The following is a 21,620-nucleotide window of genomic DNA, read 5'->3' as shown; positions in this document are numbered from 1 at the left end:
CTTTCTTTCTTTCTTTCTTTCTTTCTTTCTTTCTTTCTTTCTTCTTGGCAGGGGACAGGGAAGGAGGGTTGAAAGAGGGTATCACTAGGTAGCCCAAGCTGGCTTTGACAAACTCCTAATTCTCCTACCCCTACTTCCTGGATGCTTGGATTACAGATGTGTATCCTCTGACTCTGCTCACAGAATCCATTTCTGTAGCCCTGTGACTAGAACATTCCAGATCCAGATTAGGGATCTGGATAGGGGACCATGCCAAGTCCCAGCACAACTGATAGGACTCTCCTACCAAGGAGACATCTATTATGGCTAAGTGTGTTTGCTGGCAGCTGGCTTCCCCTTTGCACACTGGCTCTTTCTCCAACACTGTAGGAACTGATACCAGGGACTTGTCCTGAGCAGGGTAGTGTTATCATACCTCCAAGGATACAATGACCTCTGATCCAAATCTTACACAGGGAAAAATCTTATTTAAAAAAATAAAAAGACACTCTCGTGAGCCATGAAGAACAGCAGGTCTTAGCCCATTGTCTCAGAACATCCTAACATTTGCCCCTTCCCTTGTTTGGGACAGGAGTGGAATTGCTGGTTTCTCTCTGACTCAACACTGTCCCTTTCTCCTCTAGTGCAACATTCCCCTTTCCTCTGCGCAGTCTCACTTCTGTTGCCTCCATCACAGCCACCGCATGGTTCTCCAGGGAAGAGAGCCTCCAAGTTCTCCTTCCCAACTCCTGCCTGTTCCCATCTTCAGGTGCTGGGAAGCCTCTGAGGGAGTCAGAGAGCCAGGGCAACTAGGACTCAACTCTCTGGAGACAAGCCAGCACCACACCCAGCCCTGTTGTCTTGACAACGGCTCATGTCCCAGGCACCCTGCGCACCCACAGGGGCAATTAGTGAGTGTGGGAGAGGGTTTCTATGGTGGCGGTTCCAAAGGAACACATCAGGGCTTAGGGAAGAACAAGGGCCAGCAGGACCTTTCTCCTTTGTCCTGAGCACACTAGGCCTTTGTTCTACTCTGGCTCTCTTTACAGATGGGACCAGAAGCATGGTTAGGGAGGACAACATGGTTTAGAGTCCCCCACCCAAGGGAGCCCTGAGCCACCTAGGGGAGGCAATGGAGGCTAGAATGCCCCTCTGGAGCCTAGCTGTCCGTGGGGAGCTTTCCTCTGGCAGGAAGAGAAGTCTGACCTGTACCCTAGAGGCTGGCTTACTACAAGCTCCCTTTCCCTGTAAACACCTTACCCAGCAGCCAATGGCAGCCTTGGTGTTTCCCATGTGGGACTGGGACAGAAAGGGTGCATGAAGGCAGGAGAGAACACAGCAATAAGTCCAGGGTGGAGAGTGGAGGAATATTTGATCCAACTTTATCCAGTATCTCTCAGTCAGGCTTTATTTGAGCATTTCCTTGCAAGAAGCCCATGAGGTGCCATACCTTAGCCAGAAGCTTTATTCCCACAATCCTTTGGTGCTGGCTTTGATGCTGGCAATGGCAGGCACCAAACAGCTCCCCACAAGCTCCACTCGGTATTGTTCCTTGATCTTTGCGCCCGACACAGTCCTCAAGGTGGTCCCTGCTGAGTCATACAGCCCAGCAGGAAAGCGCAGTCCTCATTGCTGGGGCTGGCGTCACTGTTCAGATGACTGAGATGTGGTGGCACTAAGTGCATGGTACACTTAGAATCTGGTGTCCAGGAAAGAGGCAGAGCCTCTGTGGGACCTGGAGGGACCCTCAATAGGGGGTCCCCTGGCCCTTATCAGGAGCCCATGGAAAGTCTTGCCACGGGTCTGCGGCTTGCGACGTGGTGGATTGGGCTCCTCTGGAGGCTGCACCACAATTCGAGGTATCTCAGGTTTGGCGCCTCCTCGCATCCCAGCCAGCTGCTGGGACTCAAAGATGGCTTGAGCCCCAGGAAGGCGGGCCTGTGGCAGAGGGACTGGCCCAGGTGATGACTTGGGCAGCTGGGCCAGCTGGATCCTGATTTCCCGTTGCAGGTCTCGCTCAGACAGGGCTACATTGTGTACCTGTGGGGAACAGTTGATGCTAACTTTGCCTGGAGTGGGGTGTCAGGGAGCAGGAAGCTGAGGTCCCCATGGGGCAGGCGGTACACAACCCCAGGAAGTGGCTGAGGGCTGAGACACAGCTCTGCTGAGACCTAAAGGAAGACAGTTGAGGCCTGGGGTTCTCACATTTTCTGCAGCTCAGAGCACAGGAACTGTGTCTTACTCTCACCCAGGCTTAGTTTTTCGAGCTATGCAGCATGGCAAGGCCTGGAGGACTGCTAGCAGAGATACCCACCTGGGACATGAAGACCTCTTCCTGCAGCTGGGTAGGGGGAATGGTTCGTAAGGCCCCAAGTGTCTCCAGGAGCCCTGGGCATGCTGTGCGCTGTTCCACAGTGCCCAGTGCTAGGCGCATCAGTGTCAGCCCTACACGGAACAGTACCTTGGCACCTGCAGAGAGGGGAGTAGCTCGCTCACAGGAAACTAGCCTGCCCCGCCACCCCCTCAGTTCTTCAGCTGAATCAGCCCTCGGACAGGCTCCTTCTACCTCACTGCAGCTCACCACCCCACTCAGGCATGGAGAAATGCCAACAACTAAAATTTATTTGTTTACTTTTTGAAACTGGGTCTCATGTAAACAGACCTCCATCTGCCTGCATAACTTGACCTGCTGCGCCTCAGGTCTCTTCCTCTAGAGAGCTGGATAGCGGGCATGTGGCACCACAAGTGGCTGGCTTGCTTCTTCCTTCCTTTCTTTTTTTTTTTTTTTTTTTCTTTTTTTTTTTTTCGAGTGGGGACCTAACCCAGGGCCTTGCGCTTCCCTAGGCAAGCGCTCACCACTGAGCTAAATCCCCCAACCCCTTCCTTTCCTTTCTTTTGAGGCAGTCTTACTTTGTAGATGTGGCTGGCTGGAACTTACTATGAAGCCAGGATGGGCTTCCAGTTCACAATGGATAGCCTCTACTTGCCAAATGCTCAGATTAAGGCTATGTGCTACCATGTCCAGTGTGTTTCGTTTGGTTGAGACAGGTTGCGTAGCTCAGGCTGCCTTGGAATTCATTATGTAGCAAAGATTTGCCTTGAACTTGCAAGAATTCTCCTGCCTCTGCCTCCTGAATACTGGAATTACAGATGTGTGCCACCACACCTGGCTATTTACTCAGTGTGCGTGTACTGTGTGCCCGCCACATTACACGTGCAAAGGTCACAGAACCTCTTGTAGGAGTCAATGCTTTTCCTCTACTGTGTGAGACCTGGAGATCAAACTCGAGTCATCAGGCTTGGTGGCAGGCACCCTTACCCACCTCACCGCCTCACACACCTGGCTTTTAGTTTTTTTGAGATAGTGGCTCACTCTGCAGGCCACAAGGGCCTAGAACTATGTGACCCAGCCTTGCCTTAAACTCACAGCAATCCTCCTGTCTCAGCCTTTGCACTGGAATTTTAAGTATGAATTATGATGCTCAGAAGGAATATTACAATTTGAGGGCACAGGACACTGACAAAGTCAAGCCGGTCTCAGGACGCCGACACTTCTGAGAAGGACAGCCAGCCAGGAGCCAGGGGCTGCTAACTGCTAAGCAGTCTCCGACCTCAGCATCCTGTTTCTTTGAGGAGTACTCGGGTCGGTGCATATTAAGTACTTTTCATCTTGAATCTGCTACCTCTGATTCTAGAACGGTTCTGTGCAGAACTTTTCTTCTTACAGCAAAAATAGCACTCACGTACAGACACACGGACACACACACACACACACACACACACACACACACACACACACCTTGCCAGTCCTAGGACCTCACAATCCCTTTCTGGCATCCTCTGAACCGATGAGAGCAGTTAGCATTTCAGGGAGAGCTAGTGACAGCTGTGACTTATAAAGTACCAATCGCCACCGACAATGTCATCATTGTTACTAAAGGGAGCCTGTGCGGTGCTTGTTCTCAGGTACAGGGGACAGGGATCAGATGGACCACCATGATCAGCCCTGCCTCTTGAGGACTGGGGTTAGAGGGGAGGTGATGCATGTGCTTTGGATACCTGTGACATGACTTTCTCGTTTGTTTGGAGTAGAATCTCATGTAGTTGAGGTTGGCCTCAAATTCACTGTGTGGCCAAGGAGGATCGTGAACTTCTGATTCTCTTGCTACTGTCTCCCAAGGGCTGTGATTACAGGCATGTGCCTCCATGATCAATTTTATGTAATGCTGGAGACTGGACCCAGGGCTTATTGTGTGCTTACTGTGAGCACTCTGCCAACGAAGCTAGTACAGTACCAGCCCAAACTGGAACCTGACTGTAGGAACAATCCCTAGGCCTACGGCAGCATAAAGCCCTAAAGAGCCGGAGTCCAACTGGGCTCTATTCTGACGTCCTTTCCACTCTCAGTCCCACCCCAACCCTCCCAGCACCGCCTTTTCTGTCTTTACCTTTCCACGTTCTTCCTCCCAGTAGTCACCTGAGTGGCCTGGTCTTCCTGCTTGGTCTTCTGGCCTCTAACCTCCACCTGCTCGCCTTCTAGTTTACCTCCGCCATAGAGCAGCCAGAACTGTCTTTAAAAACAGCAGCCACCTCCCACTGCTCTCCTGACACTCTGTCACATCCCTGGATTTATTTTCTTCGTGGCACTTATGACATTCTATAAATAACTTCTTAATTTAGGTACTGTCACCTCCTAGCCCTACCCCCACCAATGAAAGTTTCACAAGCTAGCTGTCAGAGGCAGCTTCGCCGGGCTGCTTAGGAAGAGCCAATGGGTTACAAGGCCCCGAGAAAGAGAAGCTCCTCTGGCTGTGGACCATGACTAAACCTTGCACGCCCTGAGCCACTCACGTTCCACAGCAGGTGCTTTGACCAACCCAGTTCCCGTACACCGACTCCAACCCCATCAGAGACTTTCCTATCCATGTTCTCAGCCTCCCACAGTGGTGTTTGTGACAAAGTAGAGGCCCTCATTCATCACTCTGGGATTGTGTCTGTGAGACCTGTTTTCTCCACAGACATACTCAGGTCCACCTCACAGAAGGCTCCAAAAGGGCTGAGAGCAGGGACAACAAGCACCACAAATTCAGAACCGTGAGCTATCCCCCCGCACCCCCATCCCTAACTCACCCTCACTGAGGAAGGCATCCCAGATGCGAAGCACGATGGGGAAGGGCAGCGATCGAGTGAAGAGGCACAGGAACCACTCAGGCAGGTAGAGCAGGGGGCCAACGCCTACCTGCTGCAGGTGCTTGTACACACGTGGGAGCAACCGCCGCAGAAGAGCCATGAACACTTCGGCATCCAGCTGCACTGCTTCCTACAGCCGGGCTCCTTATCAGTCTGGCGAGCCCGTGCTGCACACCTCCACTCCCAAAGCCCCAGCTTCACATCCATCACCTTCCATCTTCCACCTCCCTACCCAGCCTCTTACCATGTGGGGCCCATAGTAGCCAGGGAGGTAGACCTCACAGATCTGCACCAAGCACCAGAAGGCTTCCTGAGGGCGGGGCACAGGCCTGTGAGTACTCAGGAAGGAATTGTCCATAGAGGGGAAGGAGGGGTGGGGCACATGCACAGGGGCCTGGATTCCTGCCACTTCCACCCTGCTCAGAGCCCACCCTGTCCAGGAGGGGAGGAGTCGGAATTCACAGGGCCTGGGGTTCTATATTTGAGGGCCATATGGTTGTAGCAAAAGTTGGGAGACTCTCAGAGCTTATATCCCAGAATCCTAAGGTCATTTGGGCGCCTCCCACCCCAACCCAGGGCCAAGGCCACAGTGCTCCAGATCCTCAGTGCCACAAATTATAAGACAGGGAAAGTCAATGTGAGGGAATGTTCCTGGTAAGCCTTGGCATGGTACAGATTTCAGAATCAATATTCAGAATGTTAAAGTGAAAATTTTTTCAGACTCCTAGATCACTGGAGTAAAGGTCAGGATCAAAGGTCCCAGGTTCAGAAGTCAGGGATAATAAACTTAAAGGCTAGTGAGATGGGTGGACATGAGGCTTTGGTCGCAAGAAAAGGGCTTGAAGTAAAGGAACACAGATTCCTGAGGTCTGAGTACCTGGGGTTGGGGTTGGGGTGTCTCAGAATCATGGGGGCACAGATCACTAGGGATTGAGGGTCTCAGAGCAGGGTCAAGGTCACTCACCTCTGGGGGCAGATGCATGAGCAGCACAGCAGCTACAGGTCCCTGAGCCTGGCAATATCCCTGTTCTGGCCGGTACAGGGTGTAGGCCTTGAGAACCTGCAGCAGCCCCTGCTGCCTGTGCCAGAAGATTTCATTAAGGCTAGCCTCCCAGGCATCCCTGCCCTGCCCTCTGTGGCCTCTGCCCAGGCTATGGTCTCCCTCATCCAAGGATGTAAAAGAATGACTAATGGATCTAGCACGAGGACCTGGTGTCACTGGGTATCCCTTGCCTCGTACCCATGTCCCTGGGGTGACACAAACATCTCGTGCAGAGGGAACTGCCGGTGCAAGTCCCTGCCAATGGTCTCCATCCACTGCGGGTCCCCTGGGGCCACTGCCAGCTCCTGTGGGTGGTGGGAAGGTACATGTGAGGGGTCAGATGACAGGGAGCTCTGAGAATGGGTAATAAAGATTCTGCCAACTTTCTCACCTGATAGGTGCCAGGGTTGTTCTTCTGACACATATGGGCCCCACACAGTAGGGGCCAACACCGGGCACGTAGGGCTGAGGGGATGCCCTTTCGGCACTGTATCTTTACCTGTGGGTGAGGTCAAGGTGTGTTAGGTTAACTTGTCTTGCTCTCTTGCAGGTCCCAAGCACAGAAGCACAATTTCCTTCCTTCCTTTCTTTTTGTTTTTTGTTTTTGTTTTTGTTTTGAAACAGGGTTTCTTTGTGTAGCACTGGTTGTCCTGGAACTCACTCTGTAGACCAGGCTGGCCTCCAACTCATAGAGACCTGCCTCCCTCTGTCTTCTGAGTGCTGGGATTAAAGGCACGCACCACTACTGGTCAGCTCTAAGGACAGCTTTTCATTGGTCAAGAGTCCACTTGGGCAGCAGAAGCAGGGGGATAAGAGCTTTGGGAACCAGTGTACATAGACCTCTCTTTCCTTACCTTCTTATATCGTCGAGACATGGTCTTCTCCCAGTGTAAGGTCATTTCCACCCATTTCATCTCCCGCTGGCGGATAAGGTCTGCAGGGGGTTGACCAAGCCTGGAGGTATAGAGCAGACACAGTACCAAAGTATTCCTTGGAACATATACCTTCCCATTCCAGTCTATCAGAGAAACCGCAGCTCCTGGTCTGGGGATCTCTGAAGAGTCCTGGGAAGTGATCTGTGGCCCAGAAGCTGCCAATGGCTGTACAGGTAAAGGAAGGGATTTGGGCCTCAGTAGGGATGGAAGCTGGCAAGGCCAACGGAATGAGGAAACGTGTATTTAGAGAAGGTCTAAAACAGAGACAGATGGGTCACAGGGAAGCTGGGTGGGCAGGACAGTGCCCTGCACTGGAAGGCAGAAGCCCTGAGTTTGAATCTGCTTCTGTTTCTGATCTGCTGTGTGATGTGTCAAGTTTCTGTCTGGATCTGATTAACTGTATTAGGTAAACCTGGAGAAGAGAATGAAAGACATCCGAATTCCCATCTGGAGTTCTTGGGCCAGAGATGAAAAGGGAAAAGATGTTCAGTTTGAAGAGAAAGTGCAGAACCCTCGGGGGATAAAAGAGATGTAAAAGACCTTCCCTCCACCACCCTTCCTACCTTAATCCCACATGGAACCTGAGGAGTGACACTGGAATGACACAGTTGAGTTCTGGGCTGCTGTCTACAGCGAGACCCTAGAGGCCAGGCCTGATTCCAGAACTCAGTCCTCAGCCTCTGTCCCCTACCATCTCCCCCACCCACGCCTCACTTACCCCAGCTCAGCTGAGTTGCCCCCAATGAAGCCATATCGGTCAGCCTGACGATATGGGCTGGACCCACTGATCTCTGAGTCGGACCCCAGAGAGCTAGAATCATCCTGTAGTTCTGACGGTAGCAACAAGTCCTCTCCCAGGGCCTGGGCCATTCTGCCCTAGACCCCAGTGTCACGGGCTGCAAGACATATAGAGAGCCAGTGTGAACAGCCAGACTGAGGCTGGGGTTCCAGGTACCAGTCCTCAGTCACGGGGGAGTCAGGTAGTCCCTGAGGTACCACAAAGACCAAGTCTCTGTTTAGAGACCCACCCCAGGCCTGGCCCCTAGCCCAGCTCACCTCCTTGCTGCACCTCACCTCCTCCTCTCACTTCCTCCTCAGTCTCAGTTTCAGCAGCCTATTGGGGGCCCCTCCCTGGTGGGGGGACTCCCCCCTTCCTCTATGAGGTTCTTCCTGCTTGCCTTAGTGCCTGAGCCACGGACTCCTCCCATCACGATGGGAGGTGTGAAGAGTCCCTGACTTGCCCAAGTTGAAGATGACAGGCCACTATCAGTTTTGAGGTTACTTGCGTGTAAAACCAACTCATGGTTCCAGTAATAATTATGCTTTAATGTCGTCCCACCACTCCAACCCACTGTCCCGGGTTTTCTTTTTTGAGAGTGAAAGGGTACAGTCTGGGAACAAGGGTCTCAACGTAGCCCAGGCAGGAGATGAACTCACTATGTAGTTGAGCATGACCCTGAACTTCTGATCCTCCTGTGTCCAGACTCCTGAGTGCTGGAATTTCAGGCACAGGTTTATGATACATTGGGTTCTTTAATGTGTTACTGTTTAAAAATAATACCTTTCCCCCCTTTTCTTTCTTTACTTTCCTTCCAGAGCCGGAGATAAAACCTCAGGCCTTGCACATGCTAGACAAGTCCAAGCATTCTACAAAGGACTTACAACAGGAAGGAGATAAAATAGTATTACATCACTTAACGAAAAAAAAAAACCTGACGTAGCAGGCACCAAGGCAACCTGGACCAAAACATTGCTTCGAGTTCAGTAGCAGGTGTTCATGGGTCTGGCTATAAAGACCGAGGTGAATGTGAGGCTCTGGAGGTTTGGAGCTCACTCTCAGTGTCATTGAGCCTTAGTTCCTTTTTCTGCACTTCGAGGAATTACTTTACAGTGTTTGAGAAGTCAGCGACTAACATGCTCACACCACAATCCCACGCAGGGCTGGGGCGGGAAGAGACTTGGAAAGAGAAAAACAATTTCTACAGTACTTCCGGTTCTAACTCATCAGAACGCAGCAGGGCGATTCCTCCTGGGTGGAGCCGACCCAACTCCGCCCTACAAACCCCGCCCTCCACCCCTGCCAGGCCTCGCCCGGCCGCCCGAGGCCCTCCCCGGCTGCAGTGCTTCCGGTCCAGGGGAGGCGCTAGAGAGCGGGGAACTACGGACGCGGCAGGGCGGGGCGGCCGGCCGAAGAGGCGGGGCGGCGGGCCGGGGGCGGGCTGGGGAGGGCGGAAGGAGAGCCAGGCCGGAAGGAGGCTGCAAGAGGGCGGGAGGCAGGAGAGGGCCCGGAGCTGGTGGGCCGGAGCGGCGGCGCCGCCATGTCCGACAGCGAGAAGCTCAACCTGGATTCCATCATCGGGCGCCTGCTGGAAGGTGGGTAGGGGTAGGGAAGGTGCGCGCGCGCCGAGTCTGGGCCCATCGCCGTCCGGAAGTAGCGCGCGGGCGGGCCCGCCGCTCTCGGGGGCTAGCGTCGCTTGGGCGGGGACAGGCCGTGAGGTTCTATGGCCACGGCAGCCCTCCCTACTCCCTGCGCCTAGGCTTTGGAGCGCGCTCCGAGGCCGGGGACGCATGAGTGGCCGGGACTCAGGGTGAGACTCCTGCGAAGCTAGCTGGGAAGGGGTTCTGAGGCGAGGAAGCTTCGGTTGACAGGCTGCTGAGCACAGGCGTGTCTCTGGAGGGCCTCCGGGTGGCTAAGGGGTCGTATCTTGCCTTTGAAGGCCTGATGCAAAGGTTTCAGCGGGGGCTCCCTTGCAACAGTTGCTGGTGTTGGGGAGGGGCGCATGACATTGGGTCTGCGAGGTCAGGGTTCCAAGACCCTATTCTGTATCCAGTGCAGGGCTCACGGCCTGGAAAGAATGTGCAGCTGACAGAGAACGAGATCCGTGGTCTTTGCCTCAAATCCCGGGAGATTTTCCTGAGCCAGCCTATTCTTCTGGAGCTTGAGGCGCCTCTCAAGATCTGTGGTAAGCCCTTGCTCAGAACCCCTTAGCTTCCTCAAAATAGCCCCTTACTCCTGCTCCAGTACCTGTGTTTCCGTTGCTGGCCCTGGGTTCAAGTTTACATCTTGGACCTACCTAGTCTTCTCTGGTTCCCAGGTGACATCCATGGCCAGTACTATGACCTTCTACGGCTGTTCGAGTATGGTGGCTTCCCTCCAGAGAGCAACTACCTCTTCTTGGGGGACTATGTGGATCGGGGAAAGCAGTCTTTGGAGACCATCTGCTTGTTGCTGGCCTATAAGATCAAATACCCGGAGAATTTCTTTCTACTACGTGGGAACCATGAGTGTGCCAGCATCAACCGCATCTATGGCTTCTATGATGAATGTGAGTGCTTTGAATTTTGCTGGTTGCCCAGAACTACATTCCCTGCACTTCATGGGCCCCCTAAATTGTTCTAGTGCTGAGAACCCTGATGATGGGTCCTGCAAAGCCCCAACCAAGCTGTCTGTTATCCATGGCACCAAGGAAGGGCCTGGTGAATGGATGTACATGCAGGGCTGCCCGTTTGCTAAAGCTTCCTCCACAGCCCTGCCCGATGACACTTCCCTCTATTGCATCCCTTACTAAGCATTTAGGGTGCATGTTATGAATAAACCAGACACTGAGGTTAGGCCAGACCGGAGTTCAGGTTCTTGTGGACCCAGGTGTTGGAAGGTAGATGAGGGCAGAGCAAGAAAACTGTAATAAGCTTTCTTTGCCTTCCAGTCTTTGCACTTTGTCAGAGTAACCCACAAAGTACCCTGGAGGAGTGCACAGAAAACTATAGACTGGGTTTTGTGTGGTGGGTGGTCTTCCCTACGAGCCATTTTCTTCTGTGCAGGCAAGAGACGATACAACATCAAACTGTGGAAGACTTTCACCGACTGCTTCAACTGCCTGCCCATCGCAGCCATTGTAGATGAGAAGATCTTCTGCTGCCACGGAGGTCAGGACGGTTGTGGGGTCTGTGCTTGGGCTATATCCTTAGGGGCCTTGGAAAGTTAACAGAACTCTCCTGTTTCCTGGAGTAGCTCTCCTTGAATTTGGCTGTCACTTATTACAGGTCACCCACAGCCCAGTTTGTTTTTGAGACAGGGTTTTTCTGTGTTCTGGAACTCACAAGAGTTCTGGTTATCTCTGCCTTCCAAGTGATGGGACTAAAGGCCTGCACCACCTCACCTGGCTGCACACCCCAGTTCGACTCTGCTTTCCTGTTGTGGTATTTAGCATCCTATAGGCAACTCATTCATCTCCTTCCCCCACGGAGGTCTACTCTTTGTACTTCTAAAAGCTGAGGGATGGCCAGGTGGCGGTGGCATACAAAGGAAGTTCCTGGGTTGGGGATTTAGCTCAGTGGTAGAGTGCTTGCCTAGCAAGCGCAAGACCCTGGGTTCGGTCCCCAGCTCCGGGGAAAAAAATGTTAATACATAAAATATCCAATAAAAAAAATAAAATAACTGATATTCCTAAAAAAAAAAAAAAGAAAGAAAAAGGGAATTCCCAGACAGCCAAGGCCACATAGAGAAATGGGGCCAGCAGGAATATAATGAACTCTGTCTCCCTAAACTTAAGGAGCCCAAAAGATGAACCCAGTGTTGGTGGGGAAAGTGGAGCTGACCCCCGAGAGCTTTCTGGGCATGGGATAGTACCTGCTTTTCGGTGTAAGGAACACTATTCTCACTCTACCACCCCAGGCCTGTCTCCAGACTTGCAATCCATGGAGCAGATTAGACGTATTATGCGGCCCACGGACGTGCCTGACCAGGGCCTGTTGTGTGATCTGCTGTGGTCTGACCCTGACAAGGATGTTCAAGGCTGGGGCGAGAATGACCGTGGAGTCTCCTTTACCTTTGGGGCTGAGGTTGTAGCCAAGTTCCTGCACAAGCATGATTTGGACCTCATCTGCAGAGCACATCAGGTGGGCTAGTGGCCTGAGGCAGGCTGTGGGGATGGCTAGCTGCTTAACTTAAGAGACCAAATGGTTCCTGTCCTTGCCCAGGTTGTAGAAGATGGCTATGAGTTCTTTGCCAAGAGGCAGCTGGTGACACTCTTCTCAGCTCCCAACTACTGTGGCGAGTTTGACAACGCTGGCGCCATGATGAGTGTGGACGAGACACTCATGTGTTCCTTCCAGGTGGGTGTGGGAAGAGACCCTTATGTGCTTCTCCCAGGTGGGTGTGGGAAGAGGCTGCCTGGCTCAGTGCCAGGACCTGATCAGGGTTCTCTCTTTCAGATCCTCAAGCCCGCTGATAAGAATAAGGGGAAGTATGGGCAGTTCAGTGGCCTGAACCCCGGAGGCCGTCCCATCACTCCACCCCGCAATTCTGCCAAAGCCAAGAAATAGCCTCCATGTGCTGCCCTCTGCCCCAGATGACGGATTATTTGTACAGAAATCATGCTGCCATGGGTCACACTGGCCTCTCAGGCCCACCCGTCATGGGGAACACAGCGTTAAGTGTCTTTCCTTTATTTTTTAAAGAATCAATAGCAGCATCTAATCCCCCAGGTCTCCCTCCTACCAGCACCTGTGGTGGCTGCAAGTGGAATCCTGGGGCCAAGGCTGCAGCTCAGGGCAATGGCAGACCAGACTGTGGGTCTCCAGCCTTGCATGGCTGGCAGCCAGATCCTGGGGCAACCCATCTGGTCTCTTGAATAAATGTCAAAGCTGGATTCTCGCCATGGCCTCTTGTCTCCCTCATCCCAGATAGTGGGCCAGCAGCCCTTTGGTACAAAGCCACTCGGGAGGGCAGACAGTGGCTGGACATGGGCCCAGCCAGGGCTAGTCAGGTCTAGAGGCAATTGGGATTCTAAGCCAAGGCCCAAGTGTTAGGACCACAGAAGGGTCTGATGGGAGTTCATGATTGGCAGAGAGTGTGTTCAACACTGATCTTTTTTAGAGGCAGGTGAGCCTAAGGAAGCTTAAGTTTCTGGCTCTGAACAGATACTACAGAGCCTCAAAGTAAGAGGTGAAGAATCTGTCAGGTGACAGCCGGGCACCAGAAAGAGACATGATTGGTATAGGCTGAGTAAATAGAGAACACAGACCAAACATGGTTGCCTAGGTAGCTCTGAAGCAGACAGCCAAAGTGGGGCCTACCCAAGGCACAGACCTTTTCTCATGTCCAGAGACTAATGCCCAACTCTGCCTGTGGCTGGGCCTGCTTCTGGTCCGTGAGCCTTTGGACACAGACTTCAGTTTCTCAAGTTCAGCCTTCACCATCACTGTCTTCAGCCAGCACAGGGTTGGGACCCTGGGGGGAATGTATAGGGGCCAGGATGGAGCCAAAGAAAAGTGAACGAAACTGGAAAGAGAATAGAGAAAGCCTAGTTAGTTCTGGAAGCTGCTTCCTTCCTTCCCTCAGTTCCTATCCCAACCTTCAGCTTTTACCTTCTTGGGTGGGGGAGTCCCAGGCACTGTACTAGGCTCAGCCTCCTCCTCTTCCTCCTCCTCCTCTGAGGGAGGGGCAAGGTCATGGGAGGCCTGGGGGACAGGTGGGAGGGAAGTGGAAGGCTGTGCCCGGGAGCTCTCGTTGCCCACGGTGGTTTCCATGGCAATCATGTAACAGTCGATGTCATCATTGGTAAAGTCATCTGAGTGGGGTGTGCTGTAGGCAGAAATAATATCAACAAGGTACAGAGAAAAAAGGGATACAGAGGCAGGCCCCACTTTGGAGGGCTCAGAGGAGGGCTTGAGGCCTCAAGACTGCTGGTGAGCTTTCAATTTTATTACTTCCTGATTTGGCTGGGAGGATAGGATGCAGGGGTTAAGTGGGAGCTTCCTGGAGGGGGTGGAACTGGAACCCCTTTGATCAGAGTTCAGGTAGGGGCCTGAGGGAGGATCCTGGGGCCAATTTAGCTCAGCTGGGGGAGGAAAGCAACAAGTCCTGTGAACAGGGCCACGTGGGGCCCAATCTCTCACCTTCCCAAGGGATAGGAGCTGGAGAGCTCAGGAGCCCAGGGATGTGCTGGGCTGAGAGCCAGACCAAACTTCCTCTGCTTCTACTCTACTGAGCCCAGCCTCCCAACCCACCTGCCCTTCCAGCCACCTGCTTCTCTACACCAGGCGGCTCCCTGCCTCCCAGCAGTTTTCTTCCCTAGTCTGGAAAGAGGCTCAGAGGGGAGGCCTCAGCCAGAGAAGGAAGCCAGCAGGACCTTGGGGATGCCTCTATGGATGGGAGGGGTCTCAGTACAGCTGACCATTAAGGCTGGAAGCCCTGTAGAGGCTGGGCCTGACAGGAAGTATGCATGGGGGAGGTGCAGAAGTGAGAAGTAGCAGGCTCAACCTTAGTGTGCAGAAATGGAGGGAAAGTGAGGTAGTTAGCACCCTTACCTGTGTGGCTGCTTCTGAGGCACTGGCTGGTGGGGCTTTGGGGAACACAGGTCCTGGGAACATGAGTCTTGCTCTAAAAGTGTGGCCAAGACAAAGTGGGCATCTAGCAAAGAGTCCTCAACGGTAAAGATGACTGGCCTGAGTGACAGAAAGGCTAACTGGGTTATCCTGCTCTGGGCATCCTAGAGCCCGACTTCCTACCCAGCCTAAAAGCCTGGAGTTACCTGCCTGGAACATCAAAGTGGATAGTAAGAGGCAAATTTGCAGACTCTGCAAAGCTCAGGAGCCCCTGGGAAGGAAGAAGCAGGTAGTGAGAGCCTGTGTTTGGCTGAAAAGACCAGGTGACAGCCATAGTAAACTCACCCGAAATTCCTTGAGACAGAAGGTGACAGCTCTCCCTTCTGGGGCATGCAGCTGCTGGAAGTCCTCCTCCCCAATGCTCGTCTCAGTCACCATGGCCTTGCTGGTGCTATCTATGTGGCAGGCACAGAGGAGTTAACATCCTTGAGTCACTCCTAGCTCTTGTGCCCTCCTGGGACAGGTCTAACTCCCTCACCTGCCTCCTCTTCCTGGTAGCTGCGCAGGATGACGCGTCGGCCACGGCCAATGCCCAGGGTCACCTCAGTCAACGCAAGGGGAAAGGACAGAACCGCCTCTGCCAGAATCCTGCGACAAGGACAAACATCGGATGTGCATGAGATGCTTTGCCCACTCTTACGTTACTCGCCTGGTGAGAAGCTCTTAAGGCAGTGGAAGCGCAGACTAAGTAAAACCAAAGCCTATACACAGCAGAGGGGCAGGCAAGGCAGGGTGCTGTGGGAGCAAGGAGCTGTTTGCTCAGGGACCCAGGAACGAGAGCGCGCAAGTGGGGGAAAGCAAAGCTGGGTACAGGACAACGTTGCTGTTAGTCCCAGCTACTTTTTTGGGGATGGGTGGGGGTTGTTTTAAAACAGGTTCTTTACATTTAGCCCTGGCTGACCTCAAACTTAGCAATCCTTCTGGCCTTTTGACCCTACCCCCCCCCACTTTTTAAGATTTCTTTTATTTATATGGATATACTGTAGCTGTCTTCAGACACACCAGAAGAGGGCATCAGATCTCATTATAGATGATTGTGAGCCACCATGCAGTTGCTGAGATTTGAACTCAGGACCTCTGGAAGAGCAGTCAGTGCTCTTAACTCCTGAGCCATCTCTCCAGCCCAACTCTACCTCCTTTTTTTTTTTTTTTTTTTTTTTTTATTCGAGCTGGGGACCGAACCCAGAGCCTTAAACATGCTAGGCAGGGCAAGTGCTCTACAGCTGAGCTAAATCCCCAACCCCAACTCTACCTCTTAAAAAGAGCTGGGATGGGATTGGGATTTAGCTCAGGGTGAGAGCACTTGCCTAAAGCGCAAGGCCCCTGGTTTGGTCCCCAGCTCCGAAAAAAAAAAAGAGAGAGAGCTGGGATTACAGGTGTGCACTATCATACCCAACCCAGCTACTGAACCCAGGGGCTCAACAACACCTTGCACCCACACACAGAAGTGGAACAGGGATAGGTCTTACTATATAGCTTGAGCTGGTCTTGAACTCACAGAGATCTACCTACCTCTTCTTCCCAAGATCAGGGATTAAAGGTGTTGAACACCAAGCCAGGCCTTGGCCCCCATCTTCTAAGGATATATAATGCTGAACGTTTATAGAAAAGTAACTCCTAGATTTGCCTCAAGACTATAGTCTTTGGGTTCTGTCCCTAGCATGAGATGGAGGTGGGGTATCTGGCATCTATATTTGAATTTTTTTTTTTTTTTTTTGGTTCTTTTTTTTTGGAGCTGGGGACCGAACCCAGGGCCTTGCGCTTCCTAGGCAAGCGCTCTACCACTGAGCTAAATCCCCAACCCCCTATATTTGAATTTTTAAAACTTATTTTGTGACTGTGTGTGCTGTGGAGAGAAGAACAGCTCCGACGCTCTGGTGCCATGTGGAGAAACCCATGGGAGTCCATCCTTCCACCATGTAGGTTCTGGGGATTTAAAACCTGACAACTCAACCAGTCAGGCTAAGAGAAACAGGCTTAACTGCTGAGCCACCATACTGACTTCTATAGTGAAACTATATGAGGAAGAGAAGCAGTTAGGGCTGGGAATTTAATTTAGCTCAGTGGTACAGAGTACCCAGCAAACACAAGGTCCTGGGTTCTGTTGCCAGTATTTAGGGGGGAAATAGCCCCTCCAAAAAGGAACTCTTATCACTATTAACAGACCCTGGGGAAGATGACACTGGGACCTGAAGGGACTTCAGTCTGAGAAATGAGTGGGACCTTAGGCTACTTGCATGCAGTGTCCAGCACAGGCAGGGGATGCTGGGAGAACCCACTGCATTCTGGGCTTATCTTCAGTGACCTTAATGTCGGCTGGAACACTCTCCTTGCCATGCCTTGTCTTGACGTGGGCTGTTGGGCTGTGCAGCAGCCCTCCTAGACTCCAGCTTCTTTGCCCAGGTCCTTCCTTTGGCCCAGAGTCTAGAGCCCTGGCAGTTAGGAAGAAGCCACTATAAGAGGAATATAACAGTACCCGGCTGGAGAGATGGCTCAGTGGTTAAGAACACCAACTGCTCTTCCCAGCAACCACAAGGTGGCTCACAACCATCTGTAATGGGATCTGATGCCCTCTTCTAATGTGTCTGAAGATAGGGACAGTGTACTCATACATTAAATAAATCTTTAAAAAAAAAAAAAAAAAAAAAAAAAGAGGGACACTACCAGAAGAGTGAGAGGTCAGAGGGCTTTGAAACTGTGACACAGGGTCAAGGACAGGCTATCAGGGTTATTCAGGTCATACAAGAGATCTGCAGGGGGCTGGAGAGATGGCTCAGAGGTTAATAGCACTGTCTGCTCTTCCGGAGGTCCTGAGCTCAATTCCCAGCAACCACATGGTGGCTCACAACCATCTACAATCAGGTCTGGTGCCCTCTTCTGGCCGGCAGGCATACATGCAGGCAGAAAGCTGTGTGATGTATACATAATTGTTTAAAAAAAAAAAAAAGAGATCTGCAGGCAGGTCATAGGTTCTCTCTAGACAAGCAGAGCAGGCCTCTTGGATACACAAGGCAGGACCCACAGTCAGTGGGAATGGGGAGAGACAGCAGCTTCTGTTCTTGAAGAGCAAGGTAAGCGCTGTGTGGCCTTGATACAGAAACCCCGAGTTTCCCCCTTAAAGGCAAAGGTGCTTTTGTGTTGTGTGGACATGCATGGGCAGAGGGCAGAAGACATGCTCAGTGCTGCTGCTTCTCAGGTGCTGCCCGCCCATCTTGGTGTTTGGTTTGGTTCCTTTTTTTAAAGACAGGGTTTCTCTCTGTAGCTCTGCCTGCAACTTGCTTTGTAGACCAGGCTGGCCTCACAGAAAACCACTGCCTTGCTAAGTGCTTGGATTAAAGGCGTGCACCGCCAGCCAACTGACATTACACATTCTTATCTAAGCGCGGACTCGGAACAGGCACCCATGCTTGTACATCACACATTTACTGAGTTATCTCCCCAGCATATGCACCCTTTTTTGAGACTGTCTCATAATACCTAGGCTAGCCTAGAAACTCACTGGCCTTGAAACTTCTGACCTTCCCATCTCCATCTAGGAACTGCTAGAATGACATAGGCTAACCAGGCCTGCTGAGAATGAGGTATTCCTAGAATAACACTTAAGGCCCCAAAGGTGGGAGAGACTCAGGTGAAGTCCGAAGCAGGCATGCTCACCGTGCTGGGGTGCGGAGTAAGTGGGGGCATGAGGCTGGGTCGAAGACAGCCTGCAGGGATTCACAGTCCTGGAAGGAGAGGTTGTGTGTCTTCTTGACCCCTGGATAGGGGAAATGGTCTCAGTGGGCTTGACAGCCTTCACTCCACTCCCCCACTCTTGGCTGGCCAGCTGCCTGCTCACCATATTTGCAGTGAAGCTGGACCACCAGGTGGCTGTTGCTGCCACTGAGGGAGATGCAGCACTTCTCCACAGTCTTCTCCACCGTTGCCAGAGAGCGGAAGACCGACAGGAAGGACTGGGCAAGGTAGGACATCGGCCTGGCACTCTGCTTCCATGGACCAGCTCTACATCCCATGTAGGCCCTGGTCCATCACTGGCCCAACAAAGCTGTGAAAGGGGGCTCCCACTGCATGCAGGATGTCTGCACATTACAAGGCTTGTCCATGCTGTTCTCTTTGCTGGGAAAGACTGCTAAACTTTTCTTGACCAACCCTCTCCAGTGCTCTTATAACCCTCTAGAGTCTAAACATCTCTACCTCACTGCATTTTGCATGGACTAGCTCCCATATGAGACTAACTCCCTAGTCGTCATTTACTGAGTACCTGACACAGGCACAGCTGTGGATGCTTCAGGTGGTCCTTACCTTCATCAGGATCTTACAGCGCAGCAGGTCCTGACCAGGGGAAGCCTCCTGGTACTGCTGGAAGAAGAGTGGGGCAAAGAGGAAGCAGGCATAGGCAGAACGGGAAGAGTTCACAGTCCGTAAGGAGAGCTGAGGCACAAAAAGCAGGGAAGACATAGTCAGGGGCCACGTCAGGCTCACTAAATGCCCTGCATTTCATCCAGCGGCAGTTCTCTTCCATCGCTTCCTACTGAAACTCCCCTTCCCTTTCGGTGTGGCAAGACCTTCTTGCATGTAGATCTCCCAGTCTTCCGCGGCTCAGGGTCTGCCATGCTTGCTTTTCCCTTAAGTTACTTTAGCCCCACCTTGCCTGCCACAAGACGCTCTAGGAAGAGTAAGTGCCCTCTGTATACACATGCAGCTTCAGAAGACAGGGCCCAAGCTGATGTCCCAACAACTCAAGAGGAAATAAACTGAGCCGAAATACCTGTCCACCATCACCCTGTAAGGCCGAGTGAACGCCAAGCCTAGGCTCCCCACTCGCCATTGAATCGGCCCCCATCCCTGCGTCCCAGTCTCTTACCCCGTCTTTCAAGGGTTCCAGATAGAGCTCGTCCCCGATTCGGGATAGCGAATGGACAGCCTTTCCCAGCACTGCGGAAGGAGAGCAGAAAGTGGTTAGGGGGACTCCAGGGGCTTGCTCACATGGTCTGCTGCAAAGCAGGTCTAAACTTACCCTTCACGTTGCCCCCAGTGATCAGGCACTTCATGGTACATAAACACGGAGGCCGAGCTTGTTTTACAACCAGACCGGGACGGGATACAACCCACAACGAGTCCCAGCAGCTACTAGGAATGCCTAAAGTTCTCTTCCCGCGCACCGTCCCCACCCGCCGCCAGCCTGGCCTCCGCTTCCTTATTGGTCCACCCGGGGTTCCTCCGTCACGTGAGAAAAACGTTCCTAAGCTCGGCGCCACGTGATTCAGTCGTTTCCTTGGGTGTGGCCTGGGTCACGTGCCTACGGAGGGAGCGCTCCTGCGTCCTTCATCGAGTCTGGCTTTCCCACCCTGCAGAGCTCTGCCGCTCCACCGGGCTCCCCTGGGTGAATGGCACATTAGATGCAGTTCCGAGGAGCAAGGTGCCTGCACCAAGGATCGAGTTCTGGACCAGAGTCCGAACATTGGGAAGAGTAGACCCTCTGGAGTCACTAACTTTAGTGTGTGGGGTTACAGGGTCAAGGAAAGTTCGCGCTCAATCAGGGCCAGGGATTCTGTTGTGGCAGCAACCACCAGCTCCCCTCAAAAAAAAAAAAAAAAAAAAAAAATTAACGTAACTTGCTTCAAGAACCATGAGAAGAGGCTGTTCATTCTGATTTCAGGATCCTTCACTGACCTTCATAAATACACGGAAAGATCAGAAGGTTCTGGGACAGAAAAGGGTAGAAGGATGGGTCTGTCAGAAGCAGAGGCACAATGGGGTAGGACCATATGGCTGGGTGGAGTGTCCCGAGCCTTGAGGGGGGTCAGGGCTGAAGGGATGAACTGGGAAGTCGTGGAAAGGCTTAAGCACTACACGTAGTTTGTGTACACGTTACCAATTACCCAGACAGTGTGAAGGATGAGGGCTATCAGCTGAGATGCATTCACCTTTCTCTGGGTTTTAGTTACTTCAAGTGTGAAAAGAACAGCCTAGAGCAACACTTGCATTTCCCCGCTGTGTCCTGTGGGTAACGGGAAGTCTGTATTAGTTATCTAGCCCCTCTTTTTCTAGGCTCCTCTCCCTCTCTAGCTTCTCCTTTCTTAAAGCCTCCGGGCATTCCACATCCAAGGCAACCAGTGTGAGCAACATAGAGGCGTCCAGTTCGCTGTTAGACTGGGGTTAGCTGTTAGCATCCTCTCCTCCTCATCTGCTCAGTTCTTCAGTGGATTCTGATTACTTTGTTCCCAAACAGACGGCAAAGTGGCCCTCCTTCTTGTCTCCACTGTCTCAGCGATCTGCCTCCACCAGCTTGACTCTCCAAAGTCCGGTCTCTTAATCTGGAACTTTCAGGATCCAGGTCCCACATGTCTCCACTGTATCCTACCTCTGATCACCTATCTCCAAAGTCCTGTCAGGCCCTTGGCTGCCACTCTGGCTGCTTCCAAGGCTGTGGCCTGCTTTTCCCATGCTGGCTTCTCTTCCTAGGCTCAACAGCAAAGATTCCCTCGGCACAGAACACTCCATGGTGCCCACCAGTTTCCCTGGGTTTGATATGTGTGCTCCCTGCTGCTGCTTCCCTGGGTTTGATATGTGTGCTCCCTGCTGCTGTTTCCCTGGGTTTGATATGTGTGCTCCCTGCTGCTGTTTCCCTGGGTTTGATATGTGTGCTCCCTGCTGCTGTTTCCCTGGGTTTGATATGTGTGCTCCCTGCTGCTGTTTCCCTGGGTTTGATATGTGTGCTCCCTGCTGCTGTTTCCCTGGGTTTGATATGTGTGCTCCCTGCTGCTGTGCCCACCTCACGTGGGCAGGGCTGCGTCTGCTTTGTCTGTCGCTCTGTCTTGTGTGCTTCACACACAGCCTAGGATCAATAAATAGGTGTTATCCAGGTATGGTGGCTCATGCCTATGATCCTACCACTAAGGACTCTGAGAATTTGAGATGCCAGCCTGGGCCACATAGCAAGACCCTGTCTCAAAAAAAAAGAAAGAAAGAAAGAAAGAGAGAAAGAAAGAAAGAAAGAGAGAGAAAAGAAGGAGGGCCTAAAGAGATGGCTCAGCTGCTCTTCCAGGGGACCTGAGTTCAGTTCCCAGCAACCACATGGTGATCTG

General features: G+C 52.4%; 3 protein-coding genes across 5 annotated transcripts; 1 reads left to right on the top strand and 2 right to left on the bottom strand.

Moving 5' to 3' along the window:
• Positions 1-1,339: 1,339 nt before the first annotated feature.
• Tbc1d10c (TBC1 domain family member 10C) lies at positions 1,340-8,269 on the bottom strand. Of its 2 annotated transcripts, none has more exons than XM_032891248.1 (10): positions 8,203-8,269; positions 7,865-8,042; positions 7,066-7,165; positions 6,603-6,710; positions 6,410-6,516; positions 6,134-6,248; positions 5,414-5,479; positions 5,110-5,299; positions 2,294-2,448; positions 1,340-2,019 (listed from the first exon to the last, which is right to left on the bottom strand). In XM_032891248.1, the coding sequence occupies exons 2-10, from the start codon at positions 8,014-8,016 to the stop codon at positions 1,672-1,674; spliced, it is 1,341 nt and encodes a 446-aa protein (XP_032747139.1). In that variant the 5' UTR covers positions 8,017-8,042; positions 8,203-8,269; the 3' UTR covers positions 1,340-1,671. The 2 variants fall into 2 exon arrangements, with proteins under 2 accessions (XP_032747139.1, XP_032747140.1); XM_032891249.1 differs by having other exon boundaries at positions 1,346-2,019; positions 8,221-8,244.
• A 1,063-nt stretch (positions 8,270-9,332) lies between these two features.
• Positions 9,333-12,802, top strand: Ppp1ca (protein phosphatase 1 catalytic subunit alpha). The gene is made up of 7 exons (XM_032891246.1): positions 9,333-9,519; positions 9,978-10,109; positions 10,242-10,472; positions 10,969-11,073; positions 11,822-12,045; positions 12,127-12,261; positions 12,361-12,802. Exons 1-7 carry the CDS (start codon positions 9,465-9,467, stop codon positions 12,469-12,471), a joined length of 993 nt encoding a protein of 330 aa, XP_032747137.1. The 5' UTR covers positions 9,333-9,464; the 3' UTR covers positions 12,472-12,802.
• On the bottom strand, positions 12,579-19,743 carry Rad9a (RAD9 checkpoint clamp component A). Of its 2 annotated transcripts, none has more exons than XM_032891244.1 (11): positions 19,550-19,743; positions 19,397-19,467; positions 18,835-18,963; positions 18,371-18,577; positions 18,190-18,257; positions 15,014-15,123; positions 14,821-14,930; positions 14,682-14,746; positions 14,458-14,595; positions 13,516-13,732; positions 12,579-13,429 (listed from the first exon to the last, which is right to left on the bottom strand). In XM_032891244.1, exons 1-11 carry the CDS (start codon positions 19,581-19,583, stop codon positions 13,334-13,336), a joined length of 1,245 nt encoding a protein of 414 aa, XP_032747135.1. In that variant the 5' UTR covers positions 19,584-19,743; the 3' UTR covers positions 12,579-13,333. The 2 variants fall into 2 exon arrangements, with proteins under 2 accessions (XP_032747135.1, XP_032747136.1); XM_032891245.1 differs by having other exon boundaries at positions 18,190-18,289; positions 18,371-18,485; positions 19,550-19,740.
• Between the last annotated feature and the right edge of the window lie 1,877 nt (positions 19,744-21,620).

Source organism: Rattus rattus, chromosome 2 (assembly GCF_011064425.1).
Source record: "Rattus rattus isolate New Zealand chromosome 2, Rrattus_CSIRO_v1, whole genome shotgun sequence".
Taxonomy (NCBI): domain Eukaryota; kingdom Metazoa; phylum Chordata; class Mammalia; order Rodentia; family Muridae; genus Rattus; species Rattus rattus.
This window is presented reverse-complemented; position numbering and strand designations above follow the sequence as displayed.

Coding starts and splice junctions, on each gene's coding strand:
- Ppp1ca (XM_032891246.1), top strand. CDS start 9,465: ATGTCCGACAGCGAGAAGCTCAACCTGGATTCCATCATCGGGCGCCTG. Junction 10,110..10,241: donor GGCGCCTCTCAAGATCTGTG/GTAAGCCCTTGC, acceptor TCTGGTTCCCAG/GTGACATCCATGGCCAGTAC. Junction 10,473..10,968: donor CTATGGCTTCTATGATGAAT/GTGAGTGCTTTG, acceptor TCTTCTGTGCAG/GCAAGAGACGATACAACATC.
- Tbc1d10c (XM_032891248.1), bottom strand. CDS start 8,016: ATGGCCCAGGCCCTGGGAGAGGACTTGTTGCTACCGTCAGAACTACAG. Junction 7,166..7,864: donor GGCAACTCAGCTGAGCTGGG/GTAAGTGAGGCG, acceptor CTATACCTCCAG/GCTTGGTCAACCCCCTGCAG. Junction 6,249..6,409: donor GTGTCACCCCAGGGACATGG/GTACGAGGCAAG, acceptor CTTCTGGCACAG/GCAGCAGGGGCTGCTGCAGG.
- Rad9a (XM_032891244.1), bottom strand. CDS start 19,583: ATGAAGTGCCTGATCACTGGGGGCAACGTGAAGG. Junction 18,258..18,370: donor CCAGCTTCACTGCAAATATG/GTGAGCAGGCAG, acceptor CTCTCCTTCCAG/GACTGTGAATCCCTGCAGGC. Junction 13,430..13,515: donor GGACTCCCCCACCCAAGAAG/GTAAAAGCTGAA, acceptor TTCTCTTTCCAG/TTTCGTTCACTTTTCTTTGG.